Below are 17,390 nucleotides of genomic sequence, written 5' to 3' on the forward strand. Positions count from 1 at the left end.
ACGTTGCGCTGGCCGTTTTTTCTTCGTAAGTTTTTTTATCCCAGATAAGTCGTCCTGTTGGCTTTTTCGCAATTAAGTTCCTATATACCCTATCTATATACCTGGATCTGCTGTGATAAAATCCACCTTGGCTCTTGGTTGCCCAGCAGGCTAGTATATACCACCACAGATACTTGATATTGCAAGTCAGCAACCACTATTGACACGCTCATCATGTTTGACAAAAGGCGCGCAAGTCCTGGTGCGGCAGGACCATCGCTACCCACTATCTATGCCGATGGTGCCAGGTCGACAATGAAAGCCGCAGGTGCCGCAGCAGGCAAAGTGAAAAGTTCCGCATCACTGCACCGGAAGAACACAACCAAAAGCTCCTTCTTAGGTCGATCTGATACCTTGACATCGAAACCACCGTTGACCAGGGTGCCCTCGGTGCAGACACGTTACATGGAGATGTTGTTGCACCTTGACGAAATCCCACGGATACACAACATCCTTGCCAGTCTATTCACATGGGTCATCCTCGCTGGATTTCTCGTCGTACCTGGTACCTTCACCTCGTTCAAGAATTCTCAAGCTTTCCAGAACGCCAATAGTAACAAGGATGATATTGCACATGACATCGTCCATTCGATAGCGAATATTGGACTGCTCTATCTTTCCGTTGGGTTCTGTGCGGTGGGTACCCTTGGCTGTCTGTGGATGTGGTTTCGATGGCGGCATAACTATGTTTGGCTCATCAACAGGGTCTTTCTGTGAGTGTCAGTTGGTCTCATTGTTTCGATCCACTGTACTGACCTCGATCTCCAGGCCCGTTACTCTGAACTCGGTGGCTGGTCTAATTACCACCCTCGTCAATGTCTACACAGCACAGAAAGGTGTCTGGAGCGTGACGGCCAAAATCACTGCGATAGTGACAGGCTCATGTGTGGGCATCGCTGGATTCCTCTTCGCCATATACAACTTCTGGGCCTTGAGAGGCGTGAGGAAGTCCCACGAGGCAGCCTTTGGCCTTGATCACGAACATGAAAATGAGACTATCGTGGAAAAGGTCAAACGGAAAGCCAATGAAGCTCCCCTCCAGTCGGGTGGTGTTGTATAATGTGATCCATGTTGGCCTATATGTTCATATGGTATGTTTGTTGATATGAAGAATTTAATGGGTTTATATACAGTGTCGTTATCAACAGCGGGATGCAGACGTCATAAAGAATCATGATCATCTGCGGTATGCCACAAGGCCTGCAGCCGGGAAACGATGTTATAAGTCAACAGGATCAAGAAGATGTAAATTAATATCAGCATTATGCCAGCTGCTTGTTGGAACCAAATCTTTCAATTTATGGCTACCCATACTTTTTCACTAGTTGCATAGATTGCCTTACGATCGGTGCTACCTGTTGGACAGGTCTCGCCTTCCCAATGGGTTGTTTGGCATCACAGCTTCCTCAAGCCATCCAGCACAATGAAGAGATGCGCGACTTCCCTCTGATTCACAATCAACGATAATGCGACCAGAAAGAAATCCACTCATTCTCAAGTTCTGCCACGGTATTCCCAACAACTTCCCTCACATCACCTATCATTCACTATCCTATATTGTGCTCATCACCTATCATTATCAACCCAAGATTGCAAATCAACCTCAGTCCAACATGACTTCCCTCTCCAGCGCAGCAGCCAAGCGCAGAGTTGCTCGTCACAGTCGGCTCTCAAAAGCTCGAGGTCGACACATGGCTCACCCAGACCCAACTCTCGCCCGTCGTACCCCCCGATCCAGGACGAGAAGACTTCGAGACCAAGAGGCATTGAATCTTGACGATTGCTTCCATCATTGTGAGGACCTTGGCTATCACATTGACCCAGATGTTCATATCGGGCGTGCAGTGGTTCAAAGTGGTATTGCATGCACTTCCTTCTCTCTCATTGCATACGCTAATACTTTCTCCCAGTCAATCCGTTCTCAATCCTTGACCCAGATAGCTCGGAGTTTCCTTCAAGCCTACTAAACACCCCTTCCGGAGACGAAAGTCTGCCCGAGTGGCCTAAGGAGGATTATCGTCAAAATTCTTGCTCGCTACCTTCTACCGTACCTGACAAATCGGATGTCGTACTCGATGCAAGACCTTTGACGAATACATACACCGATTACATGGCTCCAGGTTTCCCTGATGATGTGTTCGCTTCCGAGGCAGACCCTACTGTCAGAATGTCTGGATCGTTCTCGGGTGTCAGCAGTTCGGGCACTGATGATACCTTCAATTCCGGTTTCTACCTCGACAATATCCGAATTCCTAGTCCGTTATTATATCATCGATCAAGCTCGAAAGCATGTACTCCGGACACTGAAACCCCATCAGATCTTCCTGATTTTGAACTTGCACATGGTCAACCAGTACCGGAGCCGGACTTTGTCACGTACCGCAATGTCCCTCATGACGATGTCCATACAAGCACACAAGCACCATTAATAGGAATTTATTCACCACTCCCCACCAATGCTTTCGTGACCTTCCTCGGTCACAAGCGCGAGAAGCCACAACGGGCATCAAGTTCTACAGATTCAAATCAGACTGCACATCGAGGCCAGACTAGTCGTGGGTCTGGTGGGTCTGATATACTCCACATGCCCGGCGGGTTTCAATGTTATATGGAAAAGAATGACATCGACAAGGGTCATGTTTATGGAAGTCTGCCTCCAACTTCCCACCACACTGTCAAGACCAACGATGACGATGTGATTTTTCCAAAACTGTCTATCTCCTCACAAGATCAGCCTTGCAACATTTCTGCTTGGAACCCAAGCGTTGTAAAGCCATGGCACGCAATGGCTAAACGATCCCTACTCCGAGGAATTGAACTAAAATTGGCATTCACTTCCCCTCCTGCTCCATGCAGAGACCTAGTGCTGGCTAGCACATTTCCCAAGGAACTTGCCCTCTCACCTGGAAGGCGATGGTCTTGTGATGCGACTTTCAACTCTATTCCGAACGATGGTCACCGAGAAATCAGAAAAGTTGCACTCCCTCTTGAACGGCCAAAGTTATCGATCGAATCTGAATACCATCGGCAGACCCAACGATCAGATGCCTCGGCCGGTGGAGAGATTGAGAAAACGAAAAGCCCGCCCGAAAAATTTGACTCATTAACACCCTCATGTCATGGAGCATTAATGCTTCCATCACCACTGTCCGAGACTGATGACGAGGACAAAGGGTACTTCTCTTCATATGAAATATGTACTGACGCAGAAATCATCGATCTCAATGAAAGTGATGCCGATTGGTCAGATTGGGAAGGGGATTTTGAAGTCGAACAAATCAACGGGATCGATACCCAGTAGGTTGCTGCAACAAAATGTGAAGTCCATGGAAGAATGGCAGCCTGAATCTTTGAGCCGCCGTGATTCGGAACTGGTCATCCTGTAGGACACTTGTACAGCTGATTTGGAATGATCAAGCGGGCGAAACGTAAGCTGCGAAGGGGATGGTAAGACTGATAGAGAATGGGGTTTCACGGGATACAGAAACTGGCATAAGATGATTGTATGAGCTGCAGTCTGCTTATTTCAGAGACAAGAGTCTTATTCCACCCAAGGGTCTTCAGATTTCGTAATGACAAGCAGAGGGGTTTAGAGCAGATATCAATCAGCACCTACTTGCTGCGACGTCTTGTCTGCCGTTTTATTTCCCGGAAGTCACGTTCTCATAAACCTCCCGATCATTTCCCTGCCGCTTCGCGTACGATCCTCTCCACATCCGCCGGCAGATCATACTCGAACAAGACATCATTATAAGTATCACGAAACCAAGCTACAGTAAGAAAATCCAAATCAGCCAACAATCCTGGTAGGGAGGGAGGGAGAACAGGTCGACAAAATCAAAATGCTTACTCATGACATAAATCATCAAATACATGGTCCACTCCATGAGCACACCCATCTCCATCTTCATGCGACTCATCCTCTGACTCCGTTCATAGATGGCATGGACACGGGGCATACGCAGCGCTTCATACTGCTCGAGCGCGTTCGCCAGCGCACCAACCTCGTCGGCACCAGCAACGCAGCGATCAAGGTGATGCCGCAGCAACAGGGCCAGAGCCTCTGCGTCCTCGAGTGCCTGGCACGCGCCCTGGCCCGACGACGGCTGCAGCGCGTGTGCAGCATCGCCGACGAGCGCGACGCGCCCGCGCACCGTCCAGAAGGGCAGCTCCGGCGTCGTCCACGTCGGGTAGCTGCCGTCCAGCGCGGCGGTGGGTGGGGGCACTGCGTCTGCTGGTGGGGCGGACGCCGGCGCGACGATCCGGTAGTCGCACCGGCCCATGCAGCTGGCGTCGACGCGCAGGGTTGTCGTGTTGCATGTCTCGACGTATGCTGTGATTGCGGAGATCGTGGGGTTCTTCCATCGGGCGTGCCGGGCGAGGAGAGATCGCATCGCTAAGGGTCGGTTGAAGATTCCTGGTTTGTTGGTCGACGGTGGGGTGGTGCTCCCTGTGTCGTTGTACGGGTAGGGGGTGGAGCTGGAGAAGGTCGACCACCATCCTGCTATCGGGCCGGGAGGGATTGTTGCTGGGATGAGGGCTGGGTTGAGTTTGGGTGCGTTTTCTTCCGTTTCGCTGCGCTCAATGGCGGGAGCAGAGGTCAAGTAGCCATACCCGAAGAATCCATTTGGTCCGAAGACGATGGACATTGTGCCTGGCTTGTGGCCGGTGGATTCTAGGAGGGAGGACGGCACGAGCCCGCCGACGCCGACGAGGCCTCTGTTGGACGGTGCCGCTTTGGTTAGCGTTGGACAGGTATGAGAAGCGAATGTAAGATAAGGGGTTGTATATGTCGAATGCAAGAGGGAGACTTACTCGTAATGTGGAGTTATATAGTCCGGTTTTGCGGATTTGGCAGTGTTGATTGGCGCACGCGAGAGACCGAACCATCGGAGGACAGCCTGAGCCCAGCTATGCTGCGATTTCGCTCCATAGTCACCATCGTCATCCTTAGCCTGGAGCTTGGAGTCGTCGATCTCAAACATTGCCTTCCTGACGACACTCCTCAGTCCATCGGCACCGATGACCAGGTCTACGGTCTCTTCGGTCCCGTCCTCGAATCTTATCACGTTGGGAGTCGTAGAGTCTCCGATCGAGATCTCCAAGACTCGTTTCTTCACCACCGCATCGGGCCACTGCTCGATCACCCGGTCGCGCAGAATCTCCCAGCATGCTTTGCGCGTTATCATCACGCTGTGGTACATGTATGGTTTTTCCTTTGTGACTGAGGTGGATGACTTCTTGCCATTGCTTTGAGTACTTGGGTCTCGGAGGTGCTTTGGAACGAGGTTCACGTCAACGATCGTCCAGCCTCGCGCCGTGCTGATCTCCCAGCGCTCGATCGGATGGCCTCGGCGAGTCATTTCTTTGATCAGTCCGGAGTTGACGCCTGTGCTGCTGCTGCTGCTGCTGCTGCCTGGTTTATCATCTGTGCGCTCCATCCGTGACAGGACATTGAGCCCGTTCTTGGAGATGCCGATGCCACCGCCAATTGACTGTGGACTGGGAGTAGACTCGTTCGTTGAGCTGTTTTCGTCACTTGCCTTTGGTGCTGGCTTACCGACATCGTATGCTTCGTAGATTGTGATTTCATGTGCTGAGGGTTGCGAGCTTAGGTCGTTGAGGTGCTTCTGCAACAAGAGGTAGGTCGACAGACCTGCTATGCCGGCACCACAGATGGCGATTTTGACCATTTTGAAGAAGAAACAGAAGATTTCTTGACAATATGCGCGGTCTTGTTATTGGGGAAAAGTCGCAAGACATGCTGTAAGGGAATGCAGGATTTATATCTTGAAACTATCAAGCATGTTCACCTCAACCGGGTTTTCATTCTGCCTGCATTTCCATCACAGATGGAACGAGTGTTGGAACTATATCTTACTAAACGCAGCAGCATTTCCTTGGAAAATCGAGCTTGTGGCATTTGTTGCAGAGTGTAGAGGTGACTCGGCAAGAAACAGTGATGCCTGGCAGATTGGCTTCGTGATACCCATCTCGGATAACCTCAAACGAGGGTTTGATTGGATCTGCAGTAGAGTGGCGTAACGCTAGTGCTTCAATACGTCGCATTCGTGATGCTAACGGGAATATTGTCTTCGAAGTCGCTCTTGGATGGGCTAGGCTATGACTTGAAAGTAGATTTCATGCAAAAGGTTCGTCAAATGGTAGTATACTGGATACTTGAGCTGGCATCTCCACAGGAAGTGTATGTTCCAAGTCTGAAAGTGTGGGCGTACTCCGGATTTCCCGCTTAACTCTGTCTGGAGTGAGAATTCTCACGAATAGGCATAGCTGACATCTTGCGATTCATGGAAAGATTTACAAGAGTTCACCTAGGGGTCTTCGTCGTAGACCATCATACCAAGCAGCCAGATCAATTAGCAGGTATGGAACGCCAGGGCATGAATGAGTAAATTGACCCTGCCCTGCAGAGTAGTTTTGTCCGACATTTCCCCCATCCCATATTGCCAAAGCCCACGAACCGTAAACGTCGCAGCGTACAATAGCATGAAAAACACTCATCTAGAAGAGCCATTCGAAGCGATTCATCTCGATAAAACAAGTCCAACACAAGTCCGCACGCTTTACCACGTTGGATTCGATAGACACCATTTCGATCTTGAGAACAACTCTCAATACCAATTATGGCCCGCTTCACCAAGGTGGTCTTTATTGGGGTTCATGGACACAATTCGTTGTGGTGGGATTTGTTCAACAGTGAACTGCGACTCGAAAATACCAGAAATGGCGCGTCTGCCTAGTGCAGTGAACGAGTCGAAGCTGGCATCCCCTCTGACTGCCGCCCACTCAGGAGACTCGGGGGTCGAGCCATCACCCAAATCAGACCATCTCGTCAAGACAATTGCTTGTTTGAATAATTGCGTAGGATCAGTTTTATCCTCCTGCATTCGCATTTCGATGAGGTACTCTGAAGGACATTCAGGACATCTCCTCATGGGTTTGCAGTTGGAGCATAAAGTGACAATCGGATGGGGTCGATGTAATCTGTAGTTGACTTTGGCAGCAGCACCAGCCACGCCACTTCCCTCCGGTGGCTTAATCTGATGGCCAAGCGCACACTTGACAGAGGGCATCAGGTTGCCATCTCTCCAGTGATCACAAACGGAGAACCACGGTGCAAAATTGTCGGCTGGAGAATATAGGAGTTTTCGCAATCCTGCTGGTGGTAGCTCGGGCGTTGCAAAAGCCCAACTGATAACCCGGAGAAGGAGATGGCCATCAACTATCGCATATTGTGTTGTATGAGTCCACTCTCCATCGCGATCCTTCCACCGGCGTGACAGTCTACTAAGTGGTATGCCATGATCGGGGGAGAACTTCTTAGCACGGAGAACGAGTTGAACAAATGGAAATGGCAAGGTCCGTCCAACTGTAATTCTAGTTCGAGACATCTTCTTTTCTGTGTTGAAAACATTTGGACAGTTAAAAATTGGGTTTGAAACGTTTGTAGGTCGTAAGTCCTCCTTCCCTTTCTGGGTCCGCAAATGATAAACAGCACAAGGAAAACATAGAAGGTGATCTGGCAAATCCTTGTCGAGCCGGCTCAGGAAATCTATTCGATCATGATAACTTTCCTTGCCTTTGAGCTTGGTCCAGGAATCTGCACCGATCAAATCTCTGAACGGCTTGCACGAGAATGCCAGGCTCGCAGTATCTGGAACGTTGATATTGTCGATCGTTTGTGACCATACCTTTGGGGGAAGCCTAGCGAAGAATTCTGGGGCCGGTTGCTCGGGAATACCAGCAAACAGGGCCTGAGTTTTTTCCACCAACGACTCGGCTGAGTCGCGGTGTGCTAAACTATGAAGCATCTCAGTGTAGTCCTTTCTCTCACCAGTTTCCTTGTCCTGGTCCCACTCAGCAGTGGTTCTGCTCGTGGATAGAGAACTATGACCTGACGCTCTGGATCGAGACTGCTCAAGGCTGGTCTTCGGACTAGTATAGGATCCTTTACTCAATGTAGGCGGAGCCGAGCCTTTCCGTAGCTTGTTGGTTGATGAGAAGGCAGTCTTTCGGTCAGCCTTGAAGTCATCGACATCGAAGTCGGAAATAGATCCGGCTCTTGAGCTGGATCGACTTGATGGCCTGCTGCCTTTGAAAGGGTTTAAGAACCCTAGGCCTAGTGAACCTTTCCGGTGAGCGGTATCTGCCATAGCTGAGGGGTCAGATACGTTGTATGACCTTCACTGTGGATGTAATTGCAACAATACTAATGCCAGTGGCACCCTTCAGGGACACGATTGAGATGGGAATAAGGGAAGGGATCTGGCTGTTTCTACATGCCACGATCGTCAAGAGACAAGAATTGAATCAACAAGAGGACAGCCTTTAGACCCGGGTGTTGTTGAGAAAAAGACCGCCGGAAGCTGACTACTCACATTTAGGATACAATGAATCAATGATCCAATGGCAATGACGATAGCATCCGCCGAGGCCGCCCGATCTGCAAGCAGGATTCAACAACGAATGAGCTACTATCCACGTGATGCGATGTCACGCTTGTGCATCTTATGTAATCACGACATTCATTACATGTGATGGAGCTGAAGCTTGGAGCTGCGAAATAGTTGTCATATTTTGCCGACGCTGCAGACATGAAATGGATTGCAGGTCCTTTTCGTGGGCCTTTTGGAAGGCTGAGCCTTTTCCATATTGGGACATTCAAGCATTCTTAAAGCGGCATCCAAGGCATTCGAAAGAAGATGCACTAATGAATTAGTCGGCCACTAAAGTCATTAGTGGGAGTATTTGTAAACGGCTGTCGACGCTTCTCGAAAGTTGCGTAGGCCATCTTGCCTGCACCATAGTTGACCTTCACTTTATCATGGCTTCAATCGACCCTGTACATTTCTTCCTGAGGTTGCACAATCATCGCAACTCTCAGAAAATAACATGGCATCACCCCCGGATTCCCTAAAATGGTCGGCCCAACTGCATGTTGCAAGTCCAAACCGTCGTCTTGTTGGCGATAAGATCACTTTGCCACAGTCCGCACTGGAAGCACTTCTCGCTGCAGCCCCTGTCGTGGCCGTTCATAACAATGCGTCCAGGAATGCCACATCATCCTTTGACCCTTTCAACCACTATTCCTTTGCTGCAGAACGTCAGGCCCGATTGGCATTCGAAGATCGCCAGCAACAATTGCCTCATCCTCTCACTTTCCGAATCGTCAACCCTCGAAACGGACGAGCCGTCTATGCAGGCATCCGGGAGTTCTCCGCCGATGAAGATAGTATAGGGCTGAGTGCCCCTCTACGAGAAGCTCTTGGTTTACAATCGTCCACTCCGTCGTCATCTCGTGCGAGCCGAGATGGAACTCCAAGCGGCGATGTCGTTATGGGAGATGGTGTCGACCTTGAGAAGGGAGACACTGTGACAGTACATGCGAAGCAGTTACCGAAAGGCACATACGTCAAACTGCGACCTCTGGAGGCTGGATATGACCCAGACGATTGGAAATCACTTCTCGAACGTTATCTACGAGATAATTTTACGACTCTGACCAGTGGTGAATTACTTCTGGTTCCAGGACCACAGCATGAGCAATTTCGTTTTCTGGTTGACAAATTCCAACCCGAAGGTGATGGGATTTGCATCGTGGACACGGACTTGGAAGTTGATATTGAACCACTAAGTGAAGATCAGGCTCGTGAAACGCTCAATAAGCGCCTCGCCAAGAACAAGAAGGCACAAAAGCCGACTGGAGGGAGCTCCACAGGCGGCTTGCTTGTTCTCGGGGAGCAAAAGTTGCAGCAGGCATTACCTGGGGAATGTGTTGATTATCAGGTCAAGAACTGGAACCGCAAAGACGACCTGGAAGTTGTGCTGAAAGCCAGTGACGACAACAGCACCCTTAACCTACTCATCACACCATTTGCCCCTCATCAAAGGTCGAAACCTCGTGATGACGAATTTGTGTTTGGTGATCTGTCAGGTAGGCCAACGAAGCGATTAAAGCTCTCCCATACCAGTGTTTACCTCGAGGAAGCCGAATCGCTCAACATCGCAGTTCACGCATGGAACTCCTCAGACTTACCGCAGGGTTCTGTGGAGCAACCCATACCTTACTCAATTCAAATCGATGTGGCGGGTTCAGCAGAGAATGGCACAAGTGGAAACCACGTTGAACCAGACGCAGATGAGATCGTCTGTAAGAACTGTCATCAGATTGTTCCTAAGCGAACACTACATCTACATGAAGCATTTTGTTATCGCAACAACATCCTATGTCCAAAATGCGAAGGTGTATTTCTCAAAAATTCCGATACCTGGAAAAGTCACTGGCATTGTCCTCACGACTCAGAGCATGGTAATGATGCAATATCTAAGCTGAAGCATGAATTCATTTTCCATCCATCAGCCCCAGTCCGATGTTCAAATTGTGATTTCGAGGCATACGATGTGTCGATTCTAGCTCACCACAGAACGAGCGATTGTCCGGGCAAGGAGATTTTGTGCCAGTTCTGTCATCTGGTCGTACCGCAACAGGGGCCAGACGATCCGTCGTTTACCGATCCCGAGGTTCTCCTTTCCGGACTTACTCCGCATGAACTGGCTGATGGCGCCCGAACAACAGAATGTCATTTATGCAACAAAATCGTGCGGTTACGTGATATGAAGACACACCTTCTCTTCCATGACCGAGAGCGATTTTCCAGACCAAGTCCAAAGGTATGCAGTAACACTATCTGTGGGCGAACGATCAAGTATGATGATATAGGGCGAGTACAAAAAGAGCAGCTCGGATTATGTAATGAATGCTTTGGCCCTCTATATATCACCTCATATGATCCAGAGGGAAAGATGCTCCGAAGGAGGACCGAGAGAAGGCTTCTACAACAGTTGATCGGCGGTTGTGGCAAGTCTTGGTGTCGCAATGATCAATATTGTAAGACTGGACATAAACTGGTCACTGGGGAAGATCGAGTCTTGTCTGCAAAGGACGGTCTGCCCATGATCAAACCGATTATGGATCGACTAGCTCAAGGCGACACTTCACATTTGACACTTTGTGTTGACGAGGCCAGTCAGACGAGAAGATCCATTGCAACTATGATGGCAGGTGAAGGAGAGTATGAACTTGCGTGGTACGTCAAAGCCTTAGAGGAAGAGAAGGGTGATGCCGGCAATGCCAGGGACTGGCTGAAGAGTCGTGCACCCAGGATTGGTGAAATTGTTGCCTGAAGATTATGTCGCTAGAGACAGAGTTATTCTAATCACTCGGGATATCTGGACCTCAATCTAGTTACATGTCCAATCCATGATACCGCAAGCACGCAACACAGAACTACTATTCCCAGTACCAAACTCCGAAATGTACCGTCTGAACTTCCCAAACTTCAAGCCATGGTAGAATAAGGAAATCCCAGATCAGCGCCGGCTTCCAAGCCCCCAACAAGTTCTCAAAGAACCTAGGCGCCATGGTCTAATCGCCAGGCTGAAGCTCGCTTCAGAATTGCCAGCTCGACCACCTGCTAGCCGCTGGCTTTCAACTGCAGCCTGTACCCAGTTTGTTGGTTCAGACAAGGCGCATGCTGCAAGGTTGAAATCGTCCAACCATGAGTAGATTCGAATTCTCTGCAGCTTGCACGCCGACTACTTCATGTGGCCATTGCGAGAACCTACTGTACCTGCCAAGGTAGTGAGGGGTTGTGGGCTATGTTTGACCAAGCAGAAGTGAGGCTGAACTTCTTGCACTTCTCTCACATTCACCACTACCACCACACAATCCCCGTTTCCAGACAGTTGACATCCGGCATCTTTCTCAATTAACCTTTCCTTCTTGATGTCTTCGTGGAACCCAAAAAGTTCATCACCTATCCCCAACAACCATGCTGTCAATCATTCGACCTTAAGCATCTATCAAACACAATCAAAGCGCCAGGTAAGGCTGGACGACATTACTGTCGCAGACTATACTATCGGTTGGATCGCGGCCCTTCCCCTTGAGCAAAAAGCTGCCGAGTTAGTTTTCAATCATGACTATCGAATACTTACCCAAGTTCCTCCGGGCGATACCAATCGATATACTCTAGGTGTCATCGGTGATCACAAGATAGTGCTTGCGGTCATGCCAGATGGGCAATACGGAAAATCATCTGCCTCTTCCGTCGCGACACACATGCTTCGTACCTTCACAAACGTCCGGGTCGGGTTCATGGTTGGTGTCGGTGGTGGGGCTCCGAGTAAGACCAACGACATTCGCCTAGGCGACATCGTGGTCAGCAGAAAAGGAGATGGTAAGGGGGGTGTCTTTGAGTTTGATTACTTCAAGAAGCATCAGGCAAAACCCAACCAAAATACTTCGCACCTCAACTCCACACCATCATTCGTGATGAGTACAATTGCTGGTCTTAAAGCTGACCACATCGGCCAACAAGATGCAATCAATGAGGAGATTGAAGATATTTTGACTCATCCCAGAATTCCTCAAGAGCTCCGACGGGATTTTGAACGACCAAGTGAAGAGGATGACATGCTCTTCAGGAGCAATGTTGTTCACAATGTTGGACGCGCTCTCAACCTTCAATCAGTGCTTGGAGCGAATATTTCTCTGCTTGCCGTGATCATGTTGGCTGTTTCGTGCGTCGTGGTTGTTCCGCCATTGGTGACTATGCTTGCTTCGCTATGTTTAGCATTCGGAGCGGGAACATTCGTCAATGGGATTAACATCGAAGGCTGCGAACACATCTTTCACAGGAGCACAAGAGCTGATGAAGAGCTTCCAAGTGATGAGATCTGCCAGAGATTCTGTCGAGTTAGCTGGCCCAATGCACTAGTACCCCGTCAAGCACGAAATCCATCGAGGGCTCCTAAGATTCACTATGGCTTGATCGGATCTTCAGATCAGCTGATGAAAGACGCCGTACTTCGTGACGAGTTGGCAACAGACCACAACATTCTCTGCTTTGAAATGGAGGCTGCTGGTTTGATGGACAAGTTCCCCTGCCTAGTCATCCGCGGCATCTGTGACTATTCAGACAGTCACAAAAACAAAGGGTGGCAGAACTATGCAGCGCTGGCGGCTGCCCTTTATACAAGGGCTGTCATCCGATCGCTTCCTGTACAGCAAATAAGTAAAGAGAGAAGACTTGCGGATATCATGGGTCGTGGTTAGTCACAGTGAAGCATTGTATGAAAATTTTGCTAAATTAGTCAAGTTGAAAGCACAATGAACCAGGTCCGGTCAGATACTAAGCGATTGACTGAACACAACATGCGGAGCGATCTCGTCAAATGGTTGGCAGCTCCTGAGTCATCAACGCAACAGAAGGAGGTCACCGAGAAACGCTTCAAGAATACCTGCAAATGGCTGCTTCAACTTCCAGCGTTCATTGAGTGGAAGTCAGGTAGGAAGTCATTTCTGTGGCTACATGGCAAGTCTGGATCCGGGAAAAGCACACTTTGCTCTGCTGTCATTGAAGCCCTCGAGAAGGAAACCGCTTTCCCCGATGACGGCCGGATCATCTATTTCTACTTTGACTTTAGGGACCTCGACAATGAGCACTCGTTTGAAAAAATGCTACGGTCTTTGGTACTGCAGCTCTCATCTCAAGATATGAAATTGCAAAGCACACTTCAGAAGTCTTATGTCGACCATAACAACGGCGATCGTCAGCTATTGCCTGGGGAGCTGATAGACATGCTGACCGAAATGGTACAGACACTTACCCGCGTCCACATTGTCATTGACGCTCTCGACGAGTGTATCATGCGAGATGATGTTGGATCCACCATGGGTTTGCTGTCTTGGATTCGGAACGTTGCGAACAACTGCCCCACTGTAAAGCTCATGGTAATATTGAGACAAGACTAAGAAATGGCTATGAATTCGACCGGTGGAAAAGCCCACAGTATGCTCATATCCTCGACGACATCGAGGAAAGGCTTGTCGGAGAGGCGGATGGAATGTAAAATCCCTTGCAAGCGGATGGTCATTCTTCAGGTACTGATACGTGTTCTAGGTTCCGATGGGTTGTTTGCCAGCTAGACCAGTTAAAAATGTGTCTTGGTGTCGATGAGATAGAAGAAGCGCTCAATTCATTGCCCTCAACACTCGATGAGACCTACCATCGTATTCTGAACGCCATTCCTTCACATCACAAAACAAAGACTATCAGGGTATTACAGCTGCTAATCGCGGCAAGGGAGCGCCTGACGATAAATCAACTCGTGGATGCCGTTGCAGTTCAAATCGATGCCGAGCCGTATTTTGATCCGGAAAAGAGAATACCACGGCCTGAGGAAGTGGTCATGTACTGTTCATCGCTAGTTGAGGTACTCCCTGCCCATTGGTTCGACGAGAGGCATGTTCAGCTCGCTCATTCATCAGTCAAAGCGTTCTTGACTCCGGCTCATCTCGATGATGAATGGGCACCATATTTCGACTTGCCGAGACTAGAAGTTTCGGTCGCGACAGTCTGTTTGTGCTATACCATCCACATGAACGCCTACAAATATTCAGAGGCGGTTCAGTTGCGGTGGAAATTCCCATTCTCACGGTACAGTTTGTCTCATTGTATGACTCATGCAGTCGCTGTGGGGGACACAGATCATAGCGTGCTTGACCTTGCTCTCGACTTATTCCTGCACCGGAAAGAAGCATATCAACAGTGGTGGTGGGGGCCTTATCTTGAAGACGATTATATCAATGACGACCCTCCACCTGCCCTACATGCGGCTTGTCAGCTTGATTGGGCCCCTCTTGTACGAAGGCTTCTTGAGCAAGGATCTGACCCGAACGCCGTATACCCAGGCCTCGCAAGCGCGGCCCATGAAGCTTGCAAGATTGGTAACAGAGAGATCCTTCAGCTGCTGATTATGAACGGAGCCGACTTCAGTAAGCGGGCCATGGACCCGATTACTGGACATTCTTCTACCCCGTTCGGTTATGCTTGTCGAACCCTTGACCGTCATGTTATTGCGATGATACTAAACCACCTACATGAACGCGATATTGCGGCGGGAACTTGGGACCAAATGTACAAGGAAGCCTTGTGGGCAGCATGTGCCTGTGACGATCAAGTCTTGCTTCAGGTGCTCCTGACGGACATTTCTACAAATCGAGTGTGTAATTGGCAGACCATGTCCTTCAGTCCTATCGCATGTGCCATAGACACATGTAAGCCAAGATGTCTCCGCAGTATCTTCAACCATTTGAAGAATGCTGACAACGATACTGACACGGGCCTGGGCGCGGCTTTTACGTTGTTTCAAGAGGCCTTTGTCAGGCTGTACAAGAATCAAAAGCAATTGTGGAATGTGGCAATTTACGAAGAGATTCATGACATATTGAAGACCCAAGTACGATGCACTGCATCAAGCCCTGTCGAAGGATTAGAAAAAGTTGGCCTGAGCGACTGGTTCCACTTAGTCTATGCTAACTGTTCCAAGGAGTTGGACAGTATATTAGTCAAGCTGAAATCAAGGGAGAAAGAAAGAAGGATACAAGAAGCAACTAGAGAACTGGCAAGTGGAGCTTCGGAAGAAACTATAGGACTTGTTAGCTGGGTAGGAGATGTGAGCGAGGACGAGATATCAGGAGATAGCAGCGATGAAAGGATTACGGAAGATGGTAGCGAAGAAGACACGAGCTGGAACCAGGTTTAGGAAGTAGTGATGCATCGTTGCATACAGCCTCTCGCCCCCTAAGGAGCTAATTCGTATAGACGCTGACTTAATGTGGCATCTACCTAGCTTCGTGTGTCACATGAATGAAAGGAAATGAGAAAACAAGCTGTATTAGCTAGAACAAGTCACTTGAAGTAGTGTCAATTGAATTGGTTGGGCTGTCTCTGTCTCCCTACTAGGAGAGAGAGAGAGAGAGAGAGAGGAGAGAGTAGTAGGTGGTAGTGGCAGTGGTGCTAAGCCTTACGTAACCTTACGTAACAATATGCCGCCCTCTCGAAAAATTCGATATTCTCATTAAAAAGAAAAGAAAAGAAAACACCCTATTCTAATATTATATATTATCCTCTCTTATATACTCTACGCTTATTATCTCTTTTATATTAGTATCCTAGATATTCACTAGATCTATAATAATATATTATTCTAATCGCTAGCTATAGCTACGGCACCTCCCTTCTAAACATCATTTTATACGCTATTAGATACTACTATAATCTTATCCTTTTATATAGTATCTAGATTCGCGTTAGGCTTACTATTATTACCTAAATATCTAGCCTTCTCCTTAGTATTCTATAGGTTAATTTTAAACATAACGTTAAGTATTATAGTACTAAAGTTAATAAGTCTTTTATCGTAGAACTTAAATTTATATCGAGTATCGTTAGCTTCGATTCTAATAAAGGTTTTAGTAATAGTAAGAAACTTATTATATAAACGTAAGACGACTCTAGCTTTAGATTTAAAAACTACGATTTTATTTATAACGAGAATATTAAGATTCTTAGTATAACTAGAGGTAACGACTAGACGTTATATGCGAGCGATAAAGCCTATAGTCTTTTCGATTATAAGGTCTAGAATAGTAATATTAAATTTAAGATCTTATATAATATCGACTTTAATAATAGTAAGCTTAGCGTACGTAAAATATATTAGGAACGAACCTATATAGATAGGTAAAGTATAACGATTAGAGTAGTTTAGTAGGTTATAGATTGTTTCTTAACGTGCGTCTTAACTAAGACTTAAAGTATAGAGAGGAGGGAAGCTCCTCTTATACAGTGAGCGTACGATAAGCCTTCTACTTAAACTAGGTTCTCGAGTCTTAGCTTATTTATTTAGTTTAGGAGTTGTCTAAATCGACGTTTATAATAATTATCCCCTTTCCCTAGGCTTCTCGTCCTCGAGAAGCGTATCGTATACACGTCGTATACCTTAAATCCTATAAGTTTCGACCTTATTAGGGAATCCTTACGTAAGGCTATATTATCTTAATTACACTAATCTCTTACGATACGTATAAGTTTCTAGCGAAGTGAATCTTATAGTATTTATCTTATATATCTTAGATTCCTTTACTATTCTTATTTATTCTATTTATTCTATTCATTCTATTTATTTATTTCTCGCACTACGTTTCCTCTTATATAGCGTATACATTTTCTCGTATAGTAAATATTCTTACTATTATTCTTATAATCTATTTATCTACTTTACTCTTATCTTATTTAGTCTATTCGACTATTAGTTTTACTCCTATAAATAGTATATATAAATACTAAGTAGTGAATCTTATCGTAGATCTATAGAATTATAGTATATATATATCTCCTTCTACTCTCTCTCTAATCTTAACCTTTTTTATACTAGTTATATATTAACTATATATACTATATGTATAAGACTCTTAGTCTATA

General features: G+C 47.5%; 7 protein-coding genes across 7 annotated transcripts; 5 read left to right on the plus strand and 2 right to left on the minus strand.

Moving 5' to 3' along the window:
- Positions 1–213: 213 nt before the first annotated feature.
- LTR84_012792 (uncharacterized protein) lies at positions 214–1,099 on the plus strand (the record flags this gene model as incomplete). The annotated part of the gene is made up of 2 exons (XM_064856309.1): positions 214–752; positions 808–1,099. The coding sequence occupies 2 exons, from the start codon at positions 214–216 to the stop codon at positions 1,097–1,099; spliced, it is 831 nt and encodes a 276-aa protein (XP_064708209.1).
- A 553-nt stretch (positions 1,100–1,652) lies between these two features.
- Positions 1,653–3,340, plus strand: LTR84_012793 (uncharacterized protein; the record flags this gene model as incomplete). The annotated part of the gene is made up of 2 exons (XM_064856310.1): positions 1,653–1,896; positions 1,950–3,340. The coding sequence occupies 2 exons, from the start codon at positions 1,653–1,655 to the stop codon at positions 3,338–3,340; spliced, it is 1,635 nt and encodes a 544-aa protein (XP_064708210.1).
- A 469-nt stretch (positions 3,341–3,809) lies between these two features.
- LTR84_012794 (uncharacterized protein) lies at positions 3,810–5,732 on the minus strand (the record flags this gene model as incomplete). Its single annotated transcript, XM_064856311.1, has 2 exons — positions 3,810–4,758; positions 4,855–5,732. The coding sequence occupies 2 exons, from the start codon at positions 5,730–5,732 to the stop codon at positions 3,810–3,812; spliced, it is 1,827 nt and encodes a 608-aa protein (XP_064708211.1).
- Positions 5,733–6,671: 939 nt separating this feature from the next.
- LTR84_012795 (uncharacterized protein) lies at positions 6,672–8,213 on the minus strand (the record flags this gene model as incomplete). Its single annotated transcript, XM_064856312.1, has 1 exon — positions 6,672–8,213. The coding sequence occupies one exon, from the start codon at positions 8,211–8,213 to the stop codon at positions 6,672–6,674; it is 1,542 nt and encodes a 513-aa protein (XP_064708212.1).
- Positions 8,214–8,952: 739 nt separating this feature from the next.
- Positions 8,953–11,244, plus strand: LTR84_012796 (uncharacterized protein; the record flags this gene model as incomplete). The annotated part of the gene is made up of 1 exon (XM_064856313.1): positions 8,953–11,244. One exon carries the CDS (start codon positions 8,953–8,955, stop codon positions 11,242–11,244), a length of 2,292 nt encoding a protein of 763 aa, XP_064708213.1.
- Positions 11,245–11,845: 601 nt separating this feature from the next.
- On the plus strand, positions 11,846–13,177 carry LTR84_012797 (uncharacterized protein; the record flags this gene model as incomplete). The annotated part of the gene is made up of 1 exon (XM_064856314.1): positions 11,846–13,177. The coding sequence occupies one exon, from the start codon at positions 11,846–11,848 to the stop codon at positions 13,175–13,177; it is 1,332 nt and encodes a 443-aa protein (XP_064708214.1).
- Positions 13,178–13,276: 99 nt separating this feature from the next.
- LTR84_012798 (uncharacterized protein) lies at positions 13,277–15,669 on the plus strand (the record flags this gene model as incomplete). The annotated part of the gene is made up of 3 exons (XM_064856315.1): positions 13,277–13,799; positions 13,850–13,970; positions 14,025–15,669. 3 exons carry the CDS (start codon positions 13,277–13,279, stop codon positions 15,667–15,669), a joined length of 2,289 nt encoding a protein of 762 aa, XP_064708215.1.
- Between the last annotated feature and the right edge of the window lie 1,721 nt (positions 15,670–17,390).

The sequence above is a fragment of the Exophiala bonariae genome (assembly GCF_035927105.1).
Source record: "Exophiala bonariae strain CCFEE 5792 chromosome Unknown scaffold_8, whole genome shotgun sequence".
NCBI lineage: Eukaryota > Fungi > Ascomycota > Eurotiomycetes > Chaetothyriales > Herpotrichiellaceae > Exophiala > Exophiala bonariae.